Below are 21,387 nucleotides of genomic sequence, written 5' to 3'. Positions count from 1 at the left end.
ACCAACGTGAGACCCCATCTAGTGTGAATGGGTAATTGGATGCCCCTAGTTCATTCTTTGTGTCAGTTTTGGTTCATTTTAGCACATCAGCCAATAGGAGAATTCCACAAGACTGGTAGATGGAGATTCATGAAATGGAGGAGGCTGGGAGCTTGTCACTTCTGGCAAGACAACAGCAGTTGTGGGGTACAGATGAGGAAAATTATGTATCAGTGGAGGTATTTAGGCCAGCTGAGCCCTTATCTGCAAACTGCACAGAAAAGAGGAGTGTCATAGACCCGAAAGACTGTCCCCTGGGTAGGACAGAGACACCCATCTGCTAGTTTGCCCTGGTCCTCTGTTAGCCCATGCTGTACCAGAGAGGGATAAGAAGGGCTGAAAACAAAAGAGAATCTCAAGGAAACATGAGCCTACTGCTCACTGGGGCCTTCTAGGAGAGTCGGCAGGAGTGTAGCATCACTCCCAGTAGTGGAAGATGCAGCTAGGGAGTACTTAGGCCAGTTGGGCATACAAAAGTCTGTGGCAGCCTAGGATGGCAGAGGGAGTTGGCCAGTGTCATTGCAAGGCTTAGTTTGAAAGATCACAATTCTGGGGAGAATCCCAGTGACTGCAAAAAGGCAAACATATCCCATCTTCCAGAAGGATAAAAAACAGGATGTAGGAAACTGGAGACTGGCCTCCCTGGAAAGGTTATGAAGCAAATCTTGCTCAAAGACATCTTCAGGGACATGAAGGACACGATGACTTGAAACAGCCATCACGGACTTACTTAGGGAAGGTGATGCCTGACCAGTATATCCGTTTTGCAAGGCCTTTGACATAGTGCCTTTTAGTATCCTGAGAGTCTGACCATGGAGGGACATAGGCTGAAGAAATGGAGAAAAAAGCAGGTGGAAAATTCCCTGGACCTTTGGGCTCAAAGGATAATAATGATGTAAATTTTAGCTGGTGCCCCTCAGGGATTGGTACTGGTCTCAGTATTGTTTAATGTCCATATTAACAACATGGATGATAGGATTGAGTGTGCTCTCAGCAAGCTGCTCACAGTGCCAAATCAGAGTGGTTGACATCTTGGAGAGCAGTGCTGTTTTTCAGAGGGAGCCAGAAAGGTTGAAGAAATGTACTGACAGAAATCTCATGAAGTTCAACAAAGACAAATGCAAAGTCTTACATTTTACAGGATAATCATATACAACATCCAGGCTGGGGACTGGCTGCGTGGGTGAGCAGGAAACAGTTTTGTAGGAAAAAACCTGAGGATCCTGGTGGACAGCCAATCGTGTATTGAGCTGTGATAGCAAGGATGTCGTCAGCAGGTCAAGGAAAATGGTTATTCTCCTCTGTCTGACACATGTGGTGCTGCAGCTGCAGGACTGTGTCCAGTTTTAATTCTCCAAAATACTGGAGTACTGCAGTGGGGTACAGAGAAAGTTGGAGGCTGAAATATGTGACCTCTGAGGAGATGATGATGGAACATGGCTTTCAGACAGAAGAGAAGAGACTTTGAAGGGAAAATCCCATTGGTTTGTATGTCTGTCTAGTAGCAGAAAAGATGGATCCAGTTCATCTCAGTGGATCCAAAAAGGAATGACAAGAGTTAACAGGAATCTGAGATGTTCTGATGTGTGGTAGAAAAGTACTGCTACTGCCAAGAGTGGTTAAACACTAGAACAAGGACCCTGAAGGGTGGTGGAAACTCCCATCTCTGAAGATGGTAGGTGCTCAACTGGACAAGCCTCTGAGCAATCTGCTCAACCTGGCCTACTTTGCATGGGATGGAAGCCTCCTTCGACCTACCTGATTCTGTGATTAACTTTTAGTTGTGATGTTTTATTGATTCCTGCATCTGTAAGTTAATAGCAAAACGTGCTAACCTTTGGAAAAGTAGTGACATGGAGACCTTAACTTCTTTATTAACCTCTGAAATAGTAAGGAGCTTTCAATGAAAAAGCGAGGGGGTGGAGGGAGGCTTAACTTGAAAAGGTCTATTAATACTCTTCCAGTTATGAAAAAGCCAGTTACTTGGATTTTCAAATTTCTTTGAAGAGCAGCTGCATAGTTACATTATAGGCATTAATTTAACTCAGTGTTATGTTACCTTGATTCAGCAACATTTGAAAGACTTCAAGATGAATAATGAAAGTAGTGATGCAAAGAAGCAATCACTAGATCAAATCATGGGAGGTATTTGCAAAACTTAGAATTGAGGTTCCGTATGAGTGTTGACATCTGCACATGTTCTGATTTAGCTGTATTGACAGTACTTTGAAGATTAATATGCTCACATTGCTACTTTTATTCTTGCAAGGCTGTTTATGAAATTGTGAGGGTTTTTTTTTTCACTGTACTCATTACCATAACTTGTTGTTTGGCTCTTGCATTTGGAGATCAATCCTGTTAAAAATACTGGGTCATTTAACAGTATTTAAACAGCCTTTAAGCAATCAGGTCTCTGACCCCTTAATGGCTGTGGGAGGTTCTGCGTCAAGTGAAAATCAGAATGTCAATGGATGAAAATATTTTCAGTCTCTCCTGTTACTGTTACTTGTCATCGATGAGCCTGAATGTTTCCCTTAAGGTGCTTAAACAGCCCTCTTCTGGTTTTATTTTTACATCTAATGCAGAGAGAGAAAAGGGCTTGTTTTGGTTTGTTGGATATTTTTGTTTGGTTTGATTTTTGTTGTTTTGGTTTTTGCTTGTGGTTTGGGTTTTTTTATTATTTATGCTGTAAATTACAGTTCTGTTCACTGTTTTTCTTCACCAGTGTATTGAGACGTACTGTTACCCTTCTTACTCAGTTGGCAAAAGAGATGGCATCTCATGCAGCTCTGGAGACACAAGTAAATGATGCTACTGAAGCAGCCAAAAAATACATGGCGGAGAACGAAAGGCTGCAGGAGGTACCTTTGAGCTTCATTAGTAACTTTCTTATGCAGCAGGTAGTTAGTACGATGTACTCTGGGGATGGTTTGCTACGGAATGCTTGTCCATTTTTTTCCTTCTGGTTGAAAAAGGAAGAAAACTATTTTTACAGTATGTAATTTAGAATACTGAAAACAAACTATAGTAGCATTTTTTTAACAAAGGAAACTGAAGTAAACCAAGTAAATGAAGTCCTGTCTTTCCAGTATGAACTTCATCAAAGTAGTAATAGATTCTTAATGTATCTCTTTGAATTTAGTCATAACAAAGTAGAGAGAGACACTAATTTTATTCCTTTTATCCCAAACGATTGCCTGTTTAGGTCAAGGCTGTAGCAGTCCAGGATGAAAAAGCCTACTAAATAACTGTTTTCATGCTGACTGTTTCTTCTTAATAGGATTTTCTCCAGTCTTGAAATGTATTTTCTAATTTGAAAAATATTCTTTTGTATTTAATGTATTTCATATTCTTGTATCTTTTTATGGTGGGTCAGCCAACTTCAGAATACTTCCCCTGCTTAGTAGGACACTGTTGTAGTATTAATGAGACTACTACCAAAAATTTATTAATAAAAGATCAATGGACAAAAGAGATGTTATTTTTATGCAAAGAATGGTTAAGCTGTGGTTCAATACATAATTGTATTCAGGAAGGAAAGTCATCAAAGATGATTAAGATAAATGTATGAAATCTTTTCTTGTAACTGATTAGTTTGACTTCTGTTTGAAGAGACTGAACCATAAGCTAGAGTTCAGACATCTAGACATATGAAGACTTTTAGAGTCGGGCACATTGTCAAAACAAAATTCCCTGCAGGTGTGTACAGGTTTCCTTCCAGTTTGTCTAAAGCAGTGTCTATGGTTACTGATACTGTAATTTTTTTGTAATAAATCTTCGTAGAAGACTCTAGAGAAAAGAAGGGATTCAAAAAATCCAGTTGTTTGAGAGGTGTTGTAAAACAAGGATCACTAGTCTGTGTTAGGTGTTTCCCAAGTATAAAATTATTCCAAAATTTTGGGATTTGGTATTTTGTCAAAATGATTCAAATTCCTTCCCTCAGCCATGGAATTTGTCTCTTTACTGCTTATGGGTACGGTTTTTTTTTTCTTTTCTGTCCTGTTGGGATTTTGCCAAAAGTCCTCTTTTTTGTTCTGCTTTCACATTCTCTTAGCAACACATTCTCTTAGCCACTTGCAAGTGATAGCCAGAAATTGGAAACTGTACTCTTGTCTGTTTTTATTTGTGCATTCGATTGCATGGTTTTTAAAAACACGGGTAGCCACAGGTACAGGCAACATGCTGTGGTTGGATCTCCTTTGTGATGGACATGGGAAGTGTTCAGGACTGGAATATTTTAACTTCGTAGGCATCCTATGGCTTAGGCTTCTCTGTGGCTTGGCCCCTGCATTTGTGTTTATTTACAAGTGTGCTTCATTTCACCGTCAGAGAGAAGTGAGAGCAATTGCACGTAAGGCACTGGCTGCAAGTATAAATACTGTGAGTTTACTCTGGTGTACAAGGTCTGCACTGTCACCTGTTCAGAGGTTCCATGGAGCACAGAGGACTTAAGATAAAAGTTTACAGAAATAGCTATTTGCATATTAATAGAGGTGAGCACAAAGCAAAGAAGACAATTGGCTATGGTTTCGTTATGAGCAGTTAAATATCATCTCGCTCTTTGATTAAATAGCTTATGGAAAAATTTTTTCAGCTCTTTTCCTTGGATTGTTTACCACTCTTTATAACAGTTCTTTTTCTTCTTCCTAAAGTAATCTTTCCCCTTTGCTCCTGCCTGTGCCTGGTAAGCTCTGATACTGCTAGTTCACCTAACGGCTGTTTGTCTCAGTTGTTTTACTTCATCCCGTTAAACATTTACCACTTCTTTTGCTATTACAGAGATGATGTGTGGTTAGATAGTAGAAGCTTTATGAAAAAAGGGTCTTGTTATGGGATCTAATCTTACACGTTAAGAGCATGCATAAGTATAGTAGTGCCAACATTTTTGGAGTACAGGGAATATATTGCTCTTGTGTCAAGTGTTTACAGGGCTCTTCCTGAATTCTTTCCTAGTTTTTGTCTTGAATTTCACTGGAAATAGAATCTGAATATTGGAACTATTCTGAAGATTGAAGTAGCTGCAAACCTACAAGGAGAGAATTGGAAGAAATTGTTAGATGCTTAGTTGCACATAAGCATGGCAGCATTCTGTCACTGACAGTCCCAGTGTGTGTCTTCTGAAAAATCCATTTATAACCGAAGTGAAAGTTGTACACTTGATGAGACATGCAAAGTACTCTTACAAAGGAGATAATGCCCTTCTGTTACAAGTATGCCATTACCTAAAACACTGAGCTTGTTTATTTCCTTTTTTTTTTTTAATTTGGGAGGATTTTTTTCTAGAATAACTATCTGCCTGTATCAGGTTGACATTTGATAAAACCTAATGCTTTGCAAGCTCAGGGCTGACATTCCCTGGATATTTTGCATTAATATCAGACTAATGAAAATAAAACTAATTGTAGCAACTGTGGTTTTTAATAGGCCTTGAGTGGAAAAGGACATGGTAAAAAGAAAGAGTCAACAGATGCAACCAAGGAAAAGTTGAAGGAGGAAGTTGAACATTTGAAAGCAGAGCTACAGAAGACATCAGATGGTAAGTATTAGTTAGGACTTCTTTGCAAATAGGAAAAATATATTTCAACACTGAATGTCAAAAAAATATTCTAGCTATAGCATGAACTAACTTCATCTGTTTCCAGAACACTTGGTATGTGGTTTCTTTACATTTGACTAGGAACTGACAAAACATGCCATTGCCATCCCAATATTTTAGTAAATGTGTTCATTATGAAAATATGTAAGGTGTAATCGGAACACCCTAGGTAAGTTGTAATTATTAACAAATTGGACTGATATATTTAAGTGGTGTTGACTTGTCTTTGTCAGTGACACGGCCAGGATATGGAATCATTTGCCGGTTGCTTGTAGCATCGGTTTGATCTTTCATGTCATACATAGCAGCCACTCTCCCTGTATAAAATGGGGAAGTACTGTGGTTGAGGTTTTTTACTAACACAGGGTTTCCGTCAGCAGAAAAGTCCTTGATTAGTATTCTAAATTTATATATGTTCTGCAGTTGAGGTATTAAGATGTTAGCTTTTTTAATATTTTTTTTGTTTACAAGGAAACATATCTTGCAATTTGTAACATAATACTTTTGTTAGCAGCTTCCGTGTTTAAGGTTTAGGTTGTCAAAACTGCTTTATAGGCAGCCCAAATTGAGATAGAAGCAGATTTTACCTGTTTGGTTCTGTCTTACTGGGATCTCTCAAGGTGTGTGAGCCTGTGAACACCTGCTCATCTGAAGTCAGTGTTTTTAAGATAACACTGCTTGTGATCTTGTAAACATTAATCAGATGTTCAGACTAACAAAAATACAAATTTTCTTGCTACAAGATAGCATGTTATCATCAAAACATAGCCCCGCTTTCATATTGCCTGGCACTGCTACAACACTGTAAGAATAACAGCAAATATTTCATTAATCCTTTTTTACTGTCCACTGGGAATTCAAATAAAAAATGTAAACCAGCTTTTTTCAGCTGGCCTTGAAGCAACAAGAATGTTTAAATAGAGAATCTCATTAGTTCATGTTCTCAGGCATGTTTGATGGTGGGTTTTCCCTCTCCTGCTGTTTTCTTGAAGAAAGGGGGGAAAACAGTCTTTGAAGTGACAGGATCAGTGGAAAATTTAAATGCATATGTTTTATTTAAACTAACTTGTGGTATGTAACACTAATATAATGTAAGCTTTTCAGTCAGGAATGCTAGAGAAGGCTAAGGAATAAATAGATTTACCTCATGCTGCTTCAGCTTCATTCTCCCCATGGGATGTTGTCCATCCAAGAGATGTATAAATTAAGGCATGCTTGAATCTTTTGTTAGGGCAAAAGTGGGAAAAAGGGTCTTTCTAAGGAGTGAATAGGAAAATATTTACAGCCCTTCTCCTGTTGCCACCCCCCTCGTTGCCAAAAACCCCATGGGTGGTATGGGAATTACCATGGGCACCTAGGTGGTGGTGAGGTATATCTGTCTTACCTCTTTGTAAGTTCTCTTATATGTTACTTTGAGCAAATTGATAGCCAGAAAGCTTGAAGTACTTAATAAGAACAACTACATCTGTAGACATAGTTTTCTATGGAGTGTTAGAGAGTGTGGATCAAATTTACTGTTTTCTTTTGAAATTCCTGCAGCTGGGCAGGTGAATGTTGACTTTCATGTTCAGTAACTGTGAGCAGTGGATTACACAAAATGAAAGTTGAGATTGGAAAGCTTGTTTTGCCTCTTCTAAACAATTTGTTTCATGCTACTGAGCTCATATGACTAAAGTAACTTTTTCTTTGTGTCCACGAAGTCCAATCCATGAAATTTGCAGGGGGGGGAGTGAAGAGTGTGAAGAGTGTCACCTAATAATGAAACAAAGCAAAACTAGTATAAAAATAAAAACTTGACTGGTTTTGATTTTGGAGGTTTTCTTCTTGTTTGTTTTCAGCTAAAGTATTCGGATTTTGTTCTTGGTTGGCTGGGGATTTGTGTTTAGGGGGTTTTTTTTTGCTGCTTGGAAGGAAAAAAAATTTTTTTTTCTTCAAAAGCAGTTTCAATTATCCATTGCTCTGGTCTGGGACACTCATTAAGCTGCTGATGCATGGAGATATATTATTTTAGAGTAGGCCGTGAGTTGAAAGGCAGGTTAACTCAGTATAGTGGCAACCAGGAGTCCTAAATGTACACCGTCTTCACATTTAAGAGAACAGTTTAGTATCAGATGTGCTGTGACTTCAAAGGTCATGCAAATTTTCTGTAAAGTTTTTATAACTGTTTTTACAACTGGCAGAGGAAATACTGTATGTCTCCTTTTTCTGAAATTCTGATTAAAATTATAGTGTAGACAGATGATTGCAGACTTTCAGGAGACTCCTCTCTAGTTCTTCAGCTTTCTGCCTTTCACAGAAAACACAAAACTACTTTTTTTTTCCCTTGCTTAACAGTGAAATCCTAAGTTAAGAAGACATTTTTCTACCTCCTGTGCTTTGAACAGGTGGGGAGGAAGAATCAAAATACAAGACTGAGCAGTGAAATTAGTAAAATCTGGGGAAAGGTTGGAAATTATTTACAAGGTTTTTGAGCAAATTCATTTTCTTTTCAGACTAGATTTTTCTATTCCCCTTGATTCCTTTTTTTGCTTTATTTTGGAAATGAAGCAAGGAGGGCTAGTTCCTCACTACTTTCTTGCAGACTCACATATTGTTGTCAGGGCTTTTTAGGCACCCAGCAGTGGGGCTAGCAGTTTTAGAGCCTAAATCCATTTTTAGCATACCTAGACATGTAATAACATGACTGCTCAGAAACCTTTTGAGATGGTATTTTATTGATACACTTATATATTATGAAAATGTCTCATTGATATCTAGAAATAAATGTACATACTTGTAGCAGTACTCAGTACTGATCTAAGAATGTTTTTCCTCCTACGCATTAGACATATTTCTAACAAAATATTGATTCAGATAATTAGAGGTTCTCAGTATGGCTACTGGCCTAGGACCAATAGGAATTTTGTGGGGAAAGAAGACATGCCATGATATTGTTTCGTTTTGATGGTTTTGAAAACTATTCAAAAAAACACAACAAAACAAATTATCTGCAACTGGGCATGAGGTTAGAGGTGAGAGAAGTTTCATCAAGCCTTATGTCCTTACAGCAGTCCTTTTTTTTGGGGCAGGAACAGGGCTTCATGAAATATATACTGGCTCATTAAAGTCATTTATGTGCTTTTGAACTTCAGTTCAACTTTTCCTGAAAATACTCTGCTTATACATTGTTGTCATATAGTAGGGCAGGAGGAAATTCTAATGGAATTTCCATGCATCCTTTAAAGAGGTTTGTTTTGTGTACAGACTGTCACGAGTGTTCGTTGTTTTCATGGTTGCATAGTGTTGTAGGAGACAGGAAGAAAGGAACAATTCATGTGGAGGGCTGGTTTTGAAATAGCTTCTAACTATTGGCTCTTTTAGAAAGTGTGCATGTACAGATGTACTGCTCTCACTTAAATGTGAAGATTATTACATTTTAAAAAGTTATTAAAAATACAGACACTGGGAATACATTTCATAAAACTATTGCTGCAAGCGAGAGTTCAGTTTGGCCTTGGTGTTGCTGGGTAGGCTATATGTGAAAACTATGTTGAGCTTCACTGATGCACTCCAGTTTTTAAAAACAAGCAAGTTAAAAGAATTAGCCACAGTCTTATTATTTAGCCAATAGCAGAGGGAAGTTGAGAAACAAAGTCTGTCTTACTTAACCTTACTTTTTACAGAACTGTGAGATGATAACCAAGGGTGGGAGCCATTGCAGATGTCACGTGCAGCAATAGTTGATACATTTACAGATTGCAAGGGAAGGCTGCATACAACAAGCATTATACAATGCTTATTATACAGTGTTTATTATACAAGGCTGTTTATGCCATCTGAAGATGCTATAACATCCCTTTTGTAACAAAATTTCTTTTGAGGTTGCAAAAGGTACTTGAAGCAAATCTGTAAATTTTTTGGCCCTGCCTTCTCATTCTAAATTCTGACCATTATATCTTAAGAAGAGAATTCAGAATTAGTATGGAATTGCTTGACTGGAGTTGTGTTCCCAGCCTTACAGCGTATTTGTTGGCAAATCTCTTGTGCCATCAGTGCCTAAATTCTTAAATGTGAATAGCTCTTTTTTAACTTGAAAACTCTTTTAAGAGAGGGCTTTTTTTTACTCTTCAACTAGTCCAAATGATTTGGGTTGTAGGCTTGTATTGTGAGCAATGCTAATGTAAGTTCCAGATCGTTTCCTTAGTAGCAAGCACTGTAAGTCAAGTGATTTAGTCAGACCAGGACTAGAAGTTGTGCAAGGAAATGCCCAAAGAATTATTGGTTGTTTTTGTTGCTGTTTGGTTTTGGTTTTAGTGTTAGGTTCTCCATCCTTGTTAGAAAGAGAAGATGATAGAAATGCTACAGCTACTGGGCTGTGGTAATGTAGCTCCTCAGACCAGTTTTATTCTCCATCCTTAGAATTCAGATCAATCTGAAGTAAACTGTCTCTCCTGGAATAGGATTCAGAGAATGTGGTGAAAGAAGGACAAGTTCTCTACTTTTCTCAGACCATATATGTTACAATTATCTATAGACCTTCAGTCACACATAAGTGTAAAGGGATAAAGTTTTCCATAAATGTCTTCTATTGAAACACTGCCCTAGGAATAGTTTGTTGATTTTTCTTTAAAGGGAAGGAGAAGGGATGAAAAAGGATAGCCTACCTCTCATAGTACTGAGGCTGGATTCTGGGTTTGGAACTTAGTGATTATTCCTCTCATTGGGTGCTTTAAAGTAGAAGCAGCATCCTCACCTCCTGCCCGCTCATGCACTGACTTGGTGGGAGGTGTCAGCTGTGGGGGCTTGCTTGCTGCCAGTCCAGCTGTTGTGCTCCTGTGAGGCAAAGTAACAGGCCAGATGGAAGCCAGAAATAATAACTGAGTGTATTGTGCACACAAAGGATCTCCTGTTCCCTGCTGGATCTGTGTTCAAGTGATAGGATCCATATGACAAACTGTACCTGATGCACTCAGCTGCACTGCAGTGCTCGTGCAACCGCAGAGGAGTTGGGCACTGCTGTGTGGACACTGGTGTCACAAGGCATCCAGGGAAATTGGTGCACTGAGGAATTCACACTGTCAAAGATGTGATGCTTCTTTTAATTGTGTGGCCCCAACAGAAATGAATCTGGATTTGGTGGTTTGTTGATGTTTTGGGGGTTTTTGTCCATAGCCAACACAGGTGGAAAGGACAATCTGTTCTTTGCTTTTTCTTCTTCTAGGGTTAGGTGAGGTATTTCTGTCATACATCTGTTTTGGTCAAAACATTGAAACAATGCAGTAGCTTGTTTGCTTTCTTGATTTGTAGATACTTCTAGATATTTTGTTCATGTTTTAAAGATAAAGTAGTTTTTAGTTGCAACTAAAGTACTGTGCCACTGCTTATAAATCACTAAATAGTATTAGATCAATAACACTGAGCTACAACTTCTTCAGAAATTAGGTATTATTAATTTGTACTACACTATGTATAAAAATGTTCAAGCAAAAGCAGGATTTATCTTTCTAAGTAGCAGATTCTTGGAGAACTGAAATAGCATACATATATGGTTTTTTGTCTACGACTTAAAATTCGGGAGTTTATCAAATTGTCACAAGTTTATTTTACTTGTTTCCAAATTTTGCTATTGAATATTTTAAACAGTACCAAGATCAGAGAGAGAGTAAATGCAATACATCTGATTTGTCAGATGTATGGAAATATACAAGTTATTCCAAATACCAAAACCTTCAGAAAATTTGTATTGATGCTATCAAGAGTGACTTAAAGGATGCAGGATAACTGTGGAAGAGTATGGAAATGAAAGAAAGTATTTAAAGAGAAGGGATGAATCTTTATTCATGTTGGAATCAATAGATGGATGTGTTATTAACTCCAGTAAATCAGAATTTCAAGGTAGGTAAAAGTCCTGTTACAGGAAAACCACTTGCAGAGTTCTGAAATTAGAGTTACTTTTCATCTATGCATTCCAATTAATTACTTTAAAATAGCAGAAATTCTGGGGGAGGGAGTTCTCCTTTTTGCATGTAGGAGGGTGGTCAAATCTCATTTCCTGATGTTTCAAGAACTAGCATCGAAAGAGAAATCTGTTTCATACCAGACTGCTTGTTAGTTCAGTGCTTAAAAACCACATCTAGCTCCTCATCTTTTGAGAACAGGCTTTTAGAGGTGCTGTAATTCTTGAGTGCCATGGAGGTCTCTGAGAAAGAAGAGTCTCTCTCAGGGAGTTCACAGTCAAAGGATAGACTCACACTTTTAGAACAAGGAAATTTGCAAATGTTCTTTTTTTATTTGTACCATTAGATTGGGTTGTTTGGGTTTTTTAAGTGGGCATGTGAGGCAGCCTTATTAGATCGTTAACAACATTTCTTTGTTTTCACATGAGTAGATCAAAATTTAGACTATGCCTGTGATGCTACATCAGAGAACTATAATGATCCCTGAGATACCTGTAGCAGAGGAATATGAAAATGTCTAAATGACCTCATGTAACAGCTTAGGACTAATGGCTTTATGACACTTGGTGCTGTTTTACCCTGCATTGTAAAATAGCCCCTATGGAGTCCTAGGCTGTTTGGTACTGCAGCATAGATGTGATGTCAGTTTGTGTTGAGATGGAGTAGAGTAATAATTACTTTTTCTCACATGTTAAAAAACTGTTCAGAGTTGTCCGTCATCCCACCACCATTTCTGCCTTTTCATCCATAAACTGATGCCGCTAATCAATTAACTCATGCATGGTGAAATACAGAACAGGGTAAAAAGGTGAGGTCTGTGCTCCTATAATCATGTATTATCTTCCTCCTTACCATGTTTTGTCGATGGTCTCAGTTGCTGTGTGAAAATCTTGCCCAATGTTTGAGTTCCCTCTTTAAGAGGTCTGAGAGTTTTGGAGTTACAGAGTTTTGTTTTTCTAAAACTGTCTCCTGCAGTGTGACAGAACACTGTAGTCATCACTAACTAGTCACCTCTTTCAGTAGTTTATTGGTCTCACCCCTACCTTTCTTACAGGCCCTTCCTGTTCCTCGTGCTGATCTTTCTGAACATTGGCCATTCTCTTTCCGCTCCCTGTCCTCAACTTCTCTTCCATCCATCTGTGTCCATCTGTGATGCTGTGTCTTAAATCCTAAGCTTTTTTAGAGGAAGGACTGTCTACTTCAGTGGAGCCCTAATGCACATCTAGGGCTCTGAGGAACTGCAGGAATACAAGTCATTATTAAAACACCAATTCCAATATTTTACAGCTTTCCATAAGGCAAAAACTGAAGTGGCTGCAGTTAAAAAGCAGTCTGAAGGCCTTAGAAAAGAATATGATCATCTGATGAAAGAATTTCAGCAGCTTCAGGTAGGTGGCTCTGGATCGCCATACAAGAACTGTGTTTTGAAATTGTACCAGCAAAATTCTGTTTGTTGGTATTTTGTTGGTGCAAGAGAATTTACCAAAATCTTTAGTATAGCATAAAGTTACAATTGGCAGCATTCCTTAAACTTCTTCAAAATAGTAGAATTTTGTTTTGCACTTTGGTTGACAATGCTCAGGCTGTTATTAGCTTCAGTTTTATTGTTACTTGGGAAATAAGATTCAGATAGTTTTGCATGTGATGATGAAACTGAAATATGGTAAGAAAATTATGGGGGGGTCTGTCTGTGTGGTGGGGGGAGTATATACATAATTTATAAAAGTAATTTTATTTTGTTTGCTCTTAAAACATGCTTTTGCAATCCCAGATTGTACATGTTGCAATACTGTTGATACATGAAGGTAAAAAACCCAACAAACAGCCTAGGCTAAAAACAGGTTACTATAAAATTCAAACTGAAGTACAAAATAATTAAAAAACCATATTAAGCAAAAGTTCAATTAGCTGTTTGATCGAGTTTCTTATGTGCATGGCTGTAATACCCATAAAATACACAGTAATTATTTCTGGTAGAACTGGGAGTCTGTACTCCCAATTTAAGTTGTTGGACAGGTGTTCGTATGGTCCATGCCTAGCATCTGTCTCGAGCAAAATTCAGTAAAAATGAAAGTTAGCCTTTTTATAAGTAGTGGTCCTGGGAGAAAATAAATTATTGTTAAAATTATGGTGACTTGCTTTTCAGAAAGAGTTTTTCAGTCCTGTATTAAATTTTAAAAAGGCAGTTTTGACCTGGTTATAATCTTTCTTTCCTCTACTCTGTGAAACCACTTACTCATTCCCAGCCTCACCCTGTACTCCTACAGAGATTGCTCAACTGATCACTGTGTTCAAGACCACCATGCATGGCCTGTCCTTGTTGTGCTTGATTGCTCAACTGATCACTGTGTTCAAGACCACCATGCATGGCCTGTCCTTGTTGTGCTTCCCTGTGTAATGAGCCATAGTAGTCCTGCTGCATTTCTAACAGACTTGCGGTCTAAAACACACATCCTCACCATCTTCTGTTTACCTCTGAGTGGAAAGAACAGAGGTACTGAGCACACAGGAGATTTGGCTCCCAAGAATAAATCAGTTGATAGCAGAAGATGTTTTCTGCTGGGTTTGCTGCACAGCTCAGCTGCAACACCAAAGGGAGCAGAACTAGGCTGCACAGCCTTGACTGCTGACAGCAGAAGCTCAGGTGTGGTGTGGGGTAGTATTGATGGGACTGCAACTTAGAAAGGTGTATGGTGAACAAATCAGGTGTGACTGCAGAGGGGCAAAATGCAGTGTCTGGAGTCAACGGTTTCTGATCTTGCCAAACTTAAATTATTTTTGATCTGTCTCTTTTCAGCAAAGTTTAAATCAAGCAGAAGGTAAGAAAGACCTGTAAGTGCATCTGAGACTGATGGCATCGCTGCAGTTGTTTGAATGAGAAAAAGTCTTGTGCTATTGATGTTCCTGATGCATACCTGAAACAAAACTTAATTTTTCTGAAAAGCACATGCATTGCAGGTCACGATTCAGATTCCTCTAATGCATCTTGGTTGCCAAAATGTTCTGTATTGCAAATAAAATGTTAAGTGGCTTACCGGATTTACTATGGAGTTTGTCACTGTTCTCGTCAGGAGAAACTCAAAAATCTTTCAATTCCACCCGGAGCAACCTGACTGTTTTCCAAGCTTTTGCCTCCCACAATGGTAACAGATCACCATTTGCTTGTGGCATTTGAGTGAGGTTGTATATCACACTAGATTATAAAAACACAATTACTTAAACCTCCTTTGCAGCACCTGTTTGGAGTCTTAAAAATTCAGTTCCCAGTGGGTTGAAGAAGGCTGAAAGCTTTTTATCAGTGGATAACTGAATGACAATCAATCTAAGGAAAATAAAGAAATCCACGTCACTAGCTTGTGACTTTCACTTTAGCCACATGGATTTGAGTGTATTTTAGCAAACAATATTTTGCATGCCTTTGGTTTATTTTTCTTTAGTATATTGGGATATTTCAGTCTTGGGTTGGCTGGTATTAGCAGTCTTTTATTTTTACACTGTTTACATTGGTTTACTCCTTGTGTACCACCTAACTTCTTTTGCCTTGCTAAGTAAAAAATCTTTTAAAATGTAGATAGTTTGGTTTGTTTTGTTTTGTTTTCATGGATACGATACCTCAAATAAATGTGCACTGTTTTGCATAAAACCTTTTTGGTATTCAGAAAGTTGTTTTGAGTTTGTTAGTTGGTTCCAGTTTATGTTTGAAAGTTTGATATGTTTGTTATATTAAAGGGATTGTTGAAGTTCACAGTTTCTGGGTTTATTCTTGTAAATCTCTCCCAGTATACTATCTCACCATAGTTAATAATTATATGCACTAGGAACAAAATATATTTCTAACTTGGTGATGTTTAACTCTTCTTGAAAATACGGTCTTCATAGTGGTAGTTGTGATTGCTCTGGAAATAGAATTTGTTTAGCTTAGAATTTAAACACAGCTTATCTAGTAGTATAAGGCATAATAACATACCACATTAAATAAGAGTGCAGATGTTTTTAAAAAATACTTTATCCTTGCTGAAGTAGTACAGAATGTATTTTCAGAGATTCTGTGACACTTGAGATTTTTTTTTATTCATATAAAAACTTCCAGGGAAAGTCAGATTTTTCATACCTGCATACGCGTTCTGAAGATGTAGTTGAACGCATCTTTGGTTTTGTTCTCCACCCCTTTCTGAAATATTTAAAATTGTGGTGGAATGTTATCACAAATCCAAAGACTGTGGTTGGAAGCCTTGGAGCCTGTAACAAGTGCTAGTTTTAATGACAGAACAAAAGAACTCACATATGTTTCTTACTTCAAGACACTGAACAGAAGCGAATAACTCTTGCTTATTATTTACTGTTATCTACTCAAATTTCAAACATTTCTTCTGCTAGTATAAGTAGGTAATTGGGTAGAAAATTAGAAGCTTACAGTGAATGATACTGTGCACTGATCTGCATCCTTAAAAATTTACCTTAAAAAATAGCATGGAGTAAGAAATGGGTAGCTGTGAATGCACTGATAGTACTGATATTTCTCCTTGAGAAGGAACTCTGAATGCTTTACACAGTTTTTTGCTGTAGAGCATGACTGAAGTGTGAAGGAGTGCAGGGTGGTATGCACTTTTCCCTCGGCGCTGAAATGAGGCTGGGTATTTTCAGACATGCAACATGCATTCAACACATGATACACACATGCTGTAATACATTACACAGAAAACCTTGATATTGGGCCACAGGGGAACATTCCCTTCATTAGAGATTCCTTAAACACACAGACTTTGTATTTTGCCTCCATTCACTTCTTCTGTCGTGTCCATTACTTGGATCCTTTATCAGGTTTCCCTGTCACAGAGTATAACCATCATCATTTTTGTACTTGTCTGTTGTGGATGGTCACATACATTTGACTGAGTTGCATTATCACACTCCCAGCTCTTTGGAGTCCCAGACTTGTTCACAGAAAAATAATCTTTTGCTACTCAGATTAAAATTATTGTGTAGTATCTGCTATGTAGAACTCTATTCTTGGAAAGAACAAAGGGTTTTTGTAAAACTATAAGTCTAAATAGTATATCTGGAAATTCTAGTAGATGGCAAATTCTTGTGAATACTTTGCTTTTGCATTGTTTCACATTATATGCTTTCAGGGCCTCTGGAAGTCTGTGTTGATCAACTTTAAGTACAGTTCTCTCACTGGTAATGTTTTAAGTTATGGTTGAGATACAGGGAAAGAATGAAAAATTTCATGCTTTTATCTCCTGATCTTTTAGGCTGTTGGGTCAGCTTTCGGTCACATGTGCCTGTGGTGTGGGAAAGAGTTGAAAAAAGTTAAATCTCCACTAATACTGGTGGAATCAAAATTACCTTTGTACTCATGTTGGACAGTTAATTTATTCTGAGTATGTCTCCAGAAGTAAGAATTCAGAGCTCTTTATACTCTAAATAATGTCAAAGTAATTGCCTGGTTGTTTTGGAGCCTTTTTTGCCTCTTTACAAAAGTAGAAATGTGCATTTTCCATACTTCAGTGGGGAAGCATGGGAGAGATTATTCTACAATTATTTGCACAGGTTTAACTGATAGTAGCTTTCAAAAAAATTTTGAGGGGTGTTTCCATATTTTTTTCATAAACCCGTTTTTCTGCTGAGTCAAGAAAGCAGTGAGGTCATGGTGGGTGCATGAGAGCTGACCTGAATATTAATAGACTTGGCTGCATGCTTTGGTGTTACCTTAAATGAAAGCACCTGTAGCTAGGCAGGATGTTTTTCCCTGTTTCTATTTTTGCAACAAACATCTGACAATACATTTTGCTTAAAAACATAAATTGTGCAGTGTCTTTTCTGAAAATGTACCCTTGCATCAGCACTCGCTGTGTTTGCTGCCACAGTAGTCCCTGGCTACATAGCCTCACTGAAAAGACACTGTGCTTTACTAGCTTCTTGTAAAGGGCAAAAGCTCAGCTTTTCTCTCAGTATTGAAATAACATTTGTTTTTTCACATGTGAAGTTAATGTAAAATTACTACATGTCTGCCTCAATTCTCGAGTGTTCCTTGAAATTCTGAATTTACTCTTTGGGACAGAAGCCCTCATTTTGCCTTGCCTTTGGACAGTGCTTATCCCACTGTCAGCTGTAATCTGGGTCCTGTTACAACCTAATACAAGTCATTTTACAGATAAGTTGGAAAATCAGCTCTCGGTCATTCAGTACTCTGTGCTGCCTGTTGCTGTGTGCATTAATTGTGGAATGTCTGAAAACACAGTTCTAGAACTGAGCATCCTCAGTTCAAGAATAATGTGGAATATTTTATTTTCTATTATAAAATGTAATACTTGTGTTTTGTTTATGAGGTAATGTACAAATAGGGACAAGCATTGCAAGGTGTATTTGTGAGGAAAACAAAGAGTCCCTCTAGTTTTGTGTCCACTCTGAAATGCAGCTGTGGTCCAAAGGGAGTTATATTACCACCTGCAAGGGCAAGTGCCCTGAAAAGGTTTTGCTATTCCCTCTCCAGCTTTAGGAGAGCTGAGCAGAGAGGGAAGCAGACTATACATCTATAATTCTTTATATGTTAAAGGATTCCCTGCAGGACTGTGCGAAGGCAGTCTTGGTCTGCATGAAGCGCATCTGGGATGTTTGGATTCTCAAACACACTTGGGTGCACCAGGGTTTAGCGAGTGGGAACCTCTCCACTGTGTTTAGTGACTAGTAGGAGTTAGGTATTAGCTCTAGCGTGTCTGTTGGAAGAGAGGAGATGTCAAAAACAGCTACGAGGGAATATGAATATGGGAAGGATCTCTCAAACTTGTCTGGAAATCGGACACCAATTACTGCTGTCATGAAAGCATGTCTGCAAGACTCGACATAAATAGCTATAGCTTTAACCCTTTATCCTGCTGCTTGAGATCAGACTGACTCTGTAGCCTGATTTGTTCTTGTCTTTGAAAACACAGCCAGAAGAGGCAGTAGCTTTGGTGATAATTGTCTTTTGCAAGATAGTGTAATAACTTCTTACCTAGGTGGTGAGACCGTATGCTACATCTTACTAAGTGTGAGGTTTAAACCCCTGTTCCTGTGACTATGGAAGAAGAAGGTGCTAAACTACTCCTTTCTTTCTGTGTTTAACAGGGTATGGAATGGACAATGTGAGAGGAAGGAAGAGAGGAACTGTTATTCTTGGCCAGTAAAGACAAAATCTCAGGCTTTGATTCTTCTCCAGACATGACTTAGGCATTAAAGGTCTAAGGAAACAGAGCATACAGTGAAGTAGGGGTCTTGGAAACAGGCTGTGTATCTGTCCTAGGTTGGTTGTTTCATACAAGTACAAAGTGAACATGAATAATAGCAAGTAATAAGGTAGACAAAAGGATTCAGAAAACTGATGCAGATTTCAAGCTAAAAAAAACCCTAAACACAGCCCTGCAAAAAAACCCCAACCAAACAAAAAACAACAACAAAAAAGCTAAAGTTGAACAATGAAGAGCCTGCCTTCCAGCTTGAAAAGGGAGGGAAATGCATCCTGAGTGGGGTCAGCAACATCACAGTTGAAAAACAACGTTGCATCTGATTTGACACAGATACATCTCTGTGTACAGAATCCATTCTGACCTAGGGTTTACAGTCTTTAGCCTCTTCCTCAAACAATTGTCTTTTCAAATTCTGGTAAACGCATTGTGTTACAAAGATGGAGATCTTTTTTTTCTTGAAACCTCTTGTCCTTGAACTTGCATACTTCTGCCAATATGCATGGTCCTACCGAGTTCTCATCTGTACGTGACCTACAGGTGCTCCTACAGCATCTCATCACCTGAGGTGCTGCAGGAAACAAATTTGCAAGGAGTGTTACCGTCAATTCAGATTCTTCTGACTGTAGCCTTCCTGTGTTAATTACTTGTTCAGTATTATGTCTTTTCTTCTTGATATCAAGCAGTTCTCCTCTAAAATGAGATTTGTAAATAATAAGATAATTGTAGTTTTGTGGGCATTCCAGGAGAAAATAACATGTAATACACAGCCAGTCCTGAAAATTCAGTTTATGTGATAAGTGTAGGGCATCTACATTGGGTTCCTGCAAATGTTTTTGCTGTTCTTTGCTTTAATGATTAGCCTAGACGCCATTATACTTGCTGAAGTAATTGTATTAATCTTAGAACTAAGATGATGTTTCCACAACAGCTTTTCAAAGTTAGTTTTTAAAACTGCTTTTTGTGATACTCCATTTTTATCTGGAGTGGATTCTAACCTAATACATTACTCAGTTTTGATGCCAGCTTAATTTTCAGTATGTGCTTTAGTATATGTCTAATACGTCTTTTCCAATATTACTTCCATTTCCCCACGGTATTATCTTCTAATGAGAAAATCTGAAAGCTTTCCCACCCTGAATTAAGTAACATTTATATCCGACCACTTTCCTGAGGCAGCTTTTACTGGCTAGAGTGCCATGCTCACAGGTTCCTACAAAACACTGGGACTTATTTTGGCAGGCTGGCTGCTTCAGTGCTGGATACAACATTGCTCAGATCAAAACAGTTCCGCAGTTTACCCAGATTTCCTTACAGTGCAGCAGATGGGAAGCCAGTTGCAGAATTATGAAACCTGAACTGTGTTAACCCTACAAAAAGTAATTCCAGTAAACAGCTTTTTTGCAGTTCAGTAATGCTCGACATGTCTGAAGTTAGGACTATACTTAATTGCTTTGAAACTAACTCCATGCCTGAGTAGTTCATTAAAAAAATATTTTGCTTGATGCCATACCGTCAGTGTGTGCCCTCAGCACATCTTTGGTGTTGGCTGAAACAGTGGCACTCATTCTTATTTCAAGAAGTCTCCTAGGTGAGGAGGACATGTGCTTCGCTTTACTCCTGCGAGATCTTTGCTAGGTTGTCTTCTGTATGTAAGGTAGAAGAGCTGAAATGTAGCCAACAGTTTTCAGCATGCAGGAGTGACTTCTTCAGCTCCAGTCCTATCTGTAATCCTAAATTGCAGCAGGGTTGACGAGGAGCTCATTCCCTACGAGCCTCCTTGAGCAAACCAGAAGCTGCAGCCCTGGGGCACCTTCTGTCCTTTCAGGTGTGACGCAAAGAGCCTGCGGGCTCTGAGCCACTTCTTCCCACCGAGGCTCCTGGATGAGCTCGGGGTGGTTTGGAGAGCAGATGCTGTTATTAGGCACTTGTATCTATGCATAGATATGACTTCTAAAACTTGGGTCATGGGACGCAGCAGGGCTTTGGGAACTCCAAGGAAGCTTCCGTGTGGGCCAAGCAGTGTGCGGAGTGGCTGGTCCTATCTCACTCCCTCAGGCTCGCCTTAACAGCGAGCACTTCGGCCGGCCGCCGGCGGGCAGGTGGCTCTGCGGGGCAGCTGGTGAGGGGCAGAGGCCATCACCTGTCGGCGGGGTTCGTGTGCGTGCAGCCAGCCCCGCTCCGCACGCCCCAGAGTCATTCCCCCGACGCCTGCCCGCGGGCCGCCGCCTTTGAAGTGCAGCCCCCGCCCGAGGGGACGGGCGCTGTCGGGGCGGTCGCTCCGGGGAGCGCTGGCCCGAGCTGGGCTGACGAGGGGGCACCGGGGCGGCGGGGGGAGGGCGGACGGAGGCGTCGCCCGGGCCGGTCCGGAGCCGGGTCTTTCTGTTTCCCCGTAAATAAAGCGCCGGGCCGTGGGCGGCCGTATAAGTGCAGCTGCGGCGGGGCCGGCTCGCCCTGCCCCAGGCCGGGGAGCGGGCGCGGGCAGAGCCGTCGGAGCCGCGGTTCAGGACGCGGACCGCGCTGCGGCACAGCGGAAGAGCCAAGTGGAACCACAAAGACCGCCCCCCGCACCGCCCCCCGCCTCAGGCGG

General features: G+C 39.5%; 1 protein-coding gene across 2 annotated transcripts in view; it reads left to right on the top strand.

Moving 5' to 3' along the window:
* DUS4L (dihydrouridine synthase 4 like) overlaps positions 1-15,316 on the top strand; it is a 37,893-nt gene extending 22,577 nt beyond the window's left edge. For both annotated transcript variants that reach the window (XM_042018354.1, XM_042018353.1), the window contains 4 exons: positions 2,765-2,900; positions 5,464-5,575; positions 12,859-12,959; positions 14,369-15,316. In XM_042018354.1, coding sequence (XP_041874288.1) covers positions 2,765-2,900; positions 5,464-5,575; positions 12,859-12,959; positions 14,369-14,407 — 388 coding nt within the window. In that variant the 3' untranslated portion in view covers positions 14,408-15,316. The remainder of the gene's footprint in view (positions 1-2,764; positions 2,901-5,463; positions 5,576-12,858; positions 12,960-14,368) is intronic.
* The last annotated feature ends 6,071 nt before the right edge of the window (positions 15,317-21,387 follow it).

Source organism: Corvus kubaryi, unplaced genomic scaffold (genome assembly GCF_017639235.1).
Source record: "Corvus kubaryi isolate FWS band 111438036 unplaced genomic scaffold, C.kubaryi_AGA036_p1.0 137, whole genome shotgun sequence".
NCBI lineage: Eukaryota > Metazoa > Chordata > Aves > Passeriformes > Corvidae > Corvus > Corvus kubaryi.
Note: the sequence above shows the minus strand (reverse complement) of the source record. Positions and strands in the feature narration are given on the sequence as shown.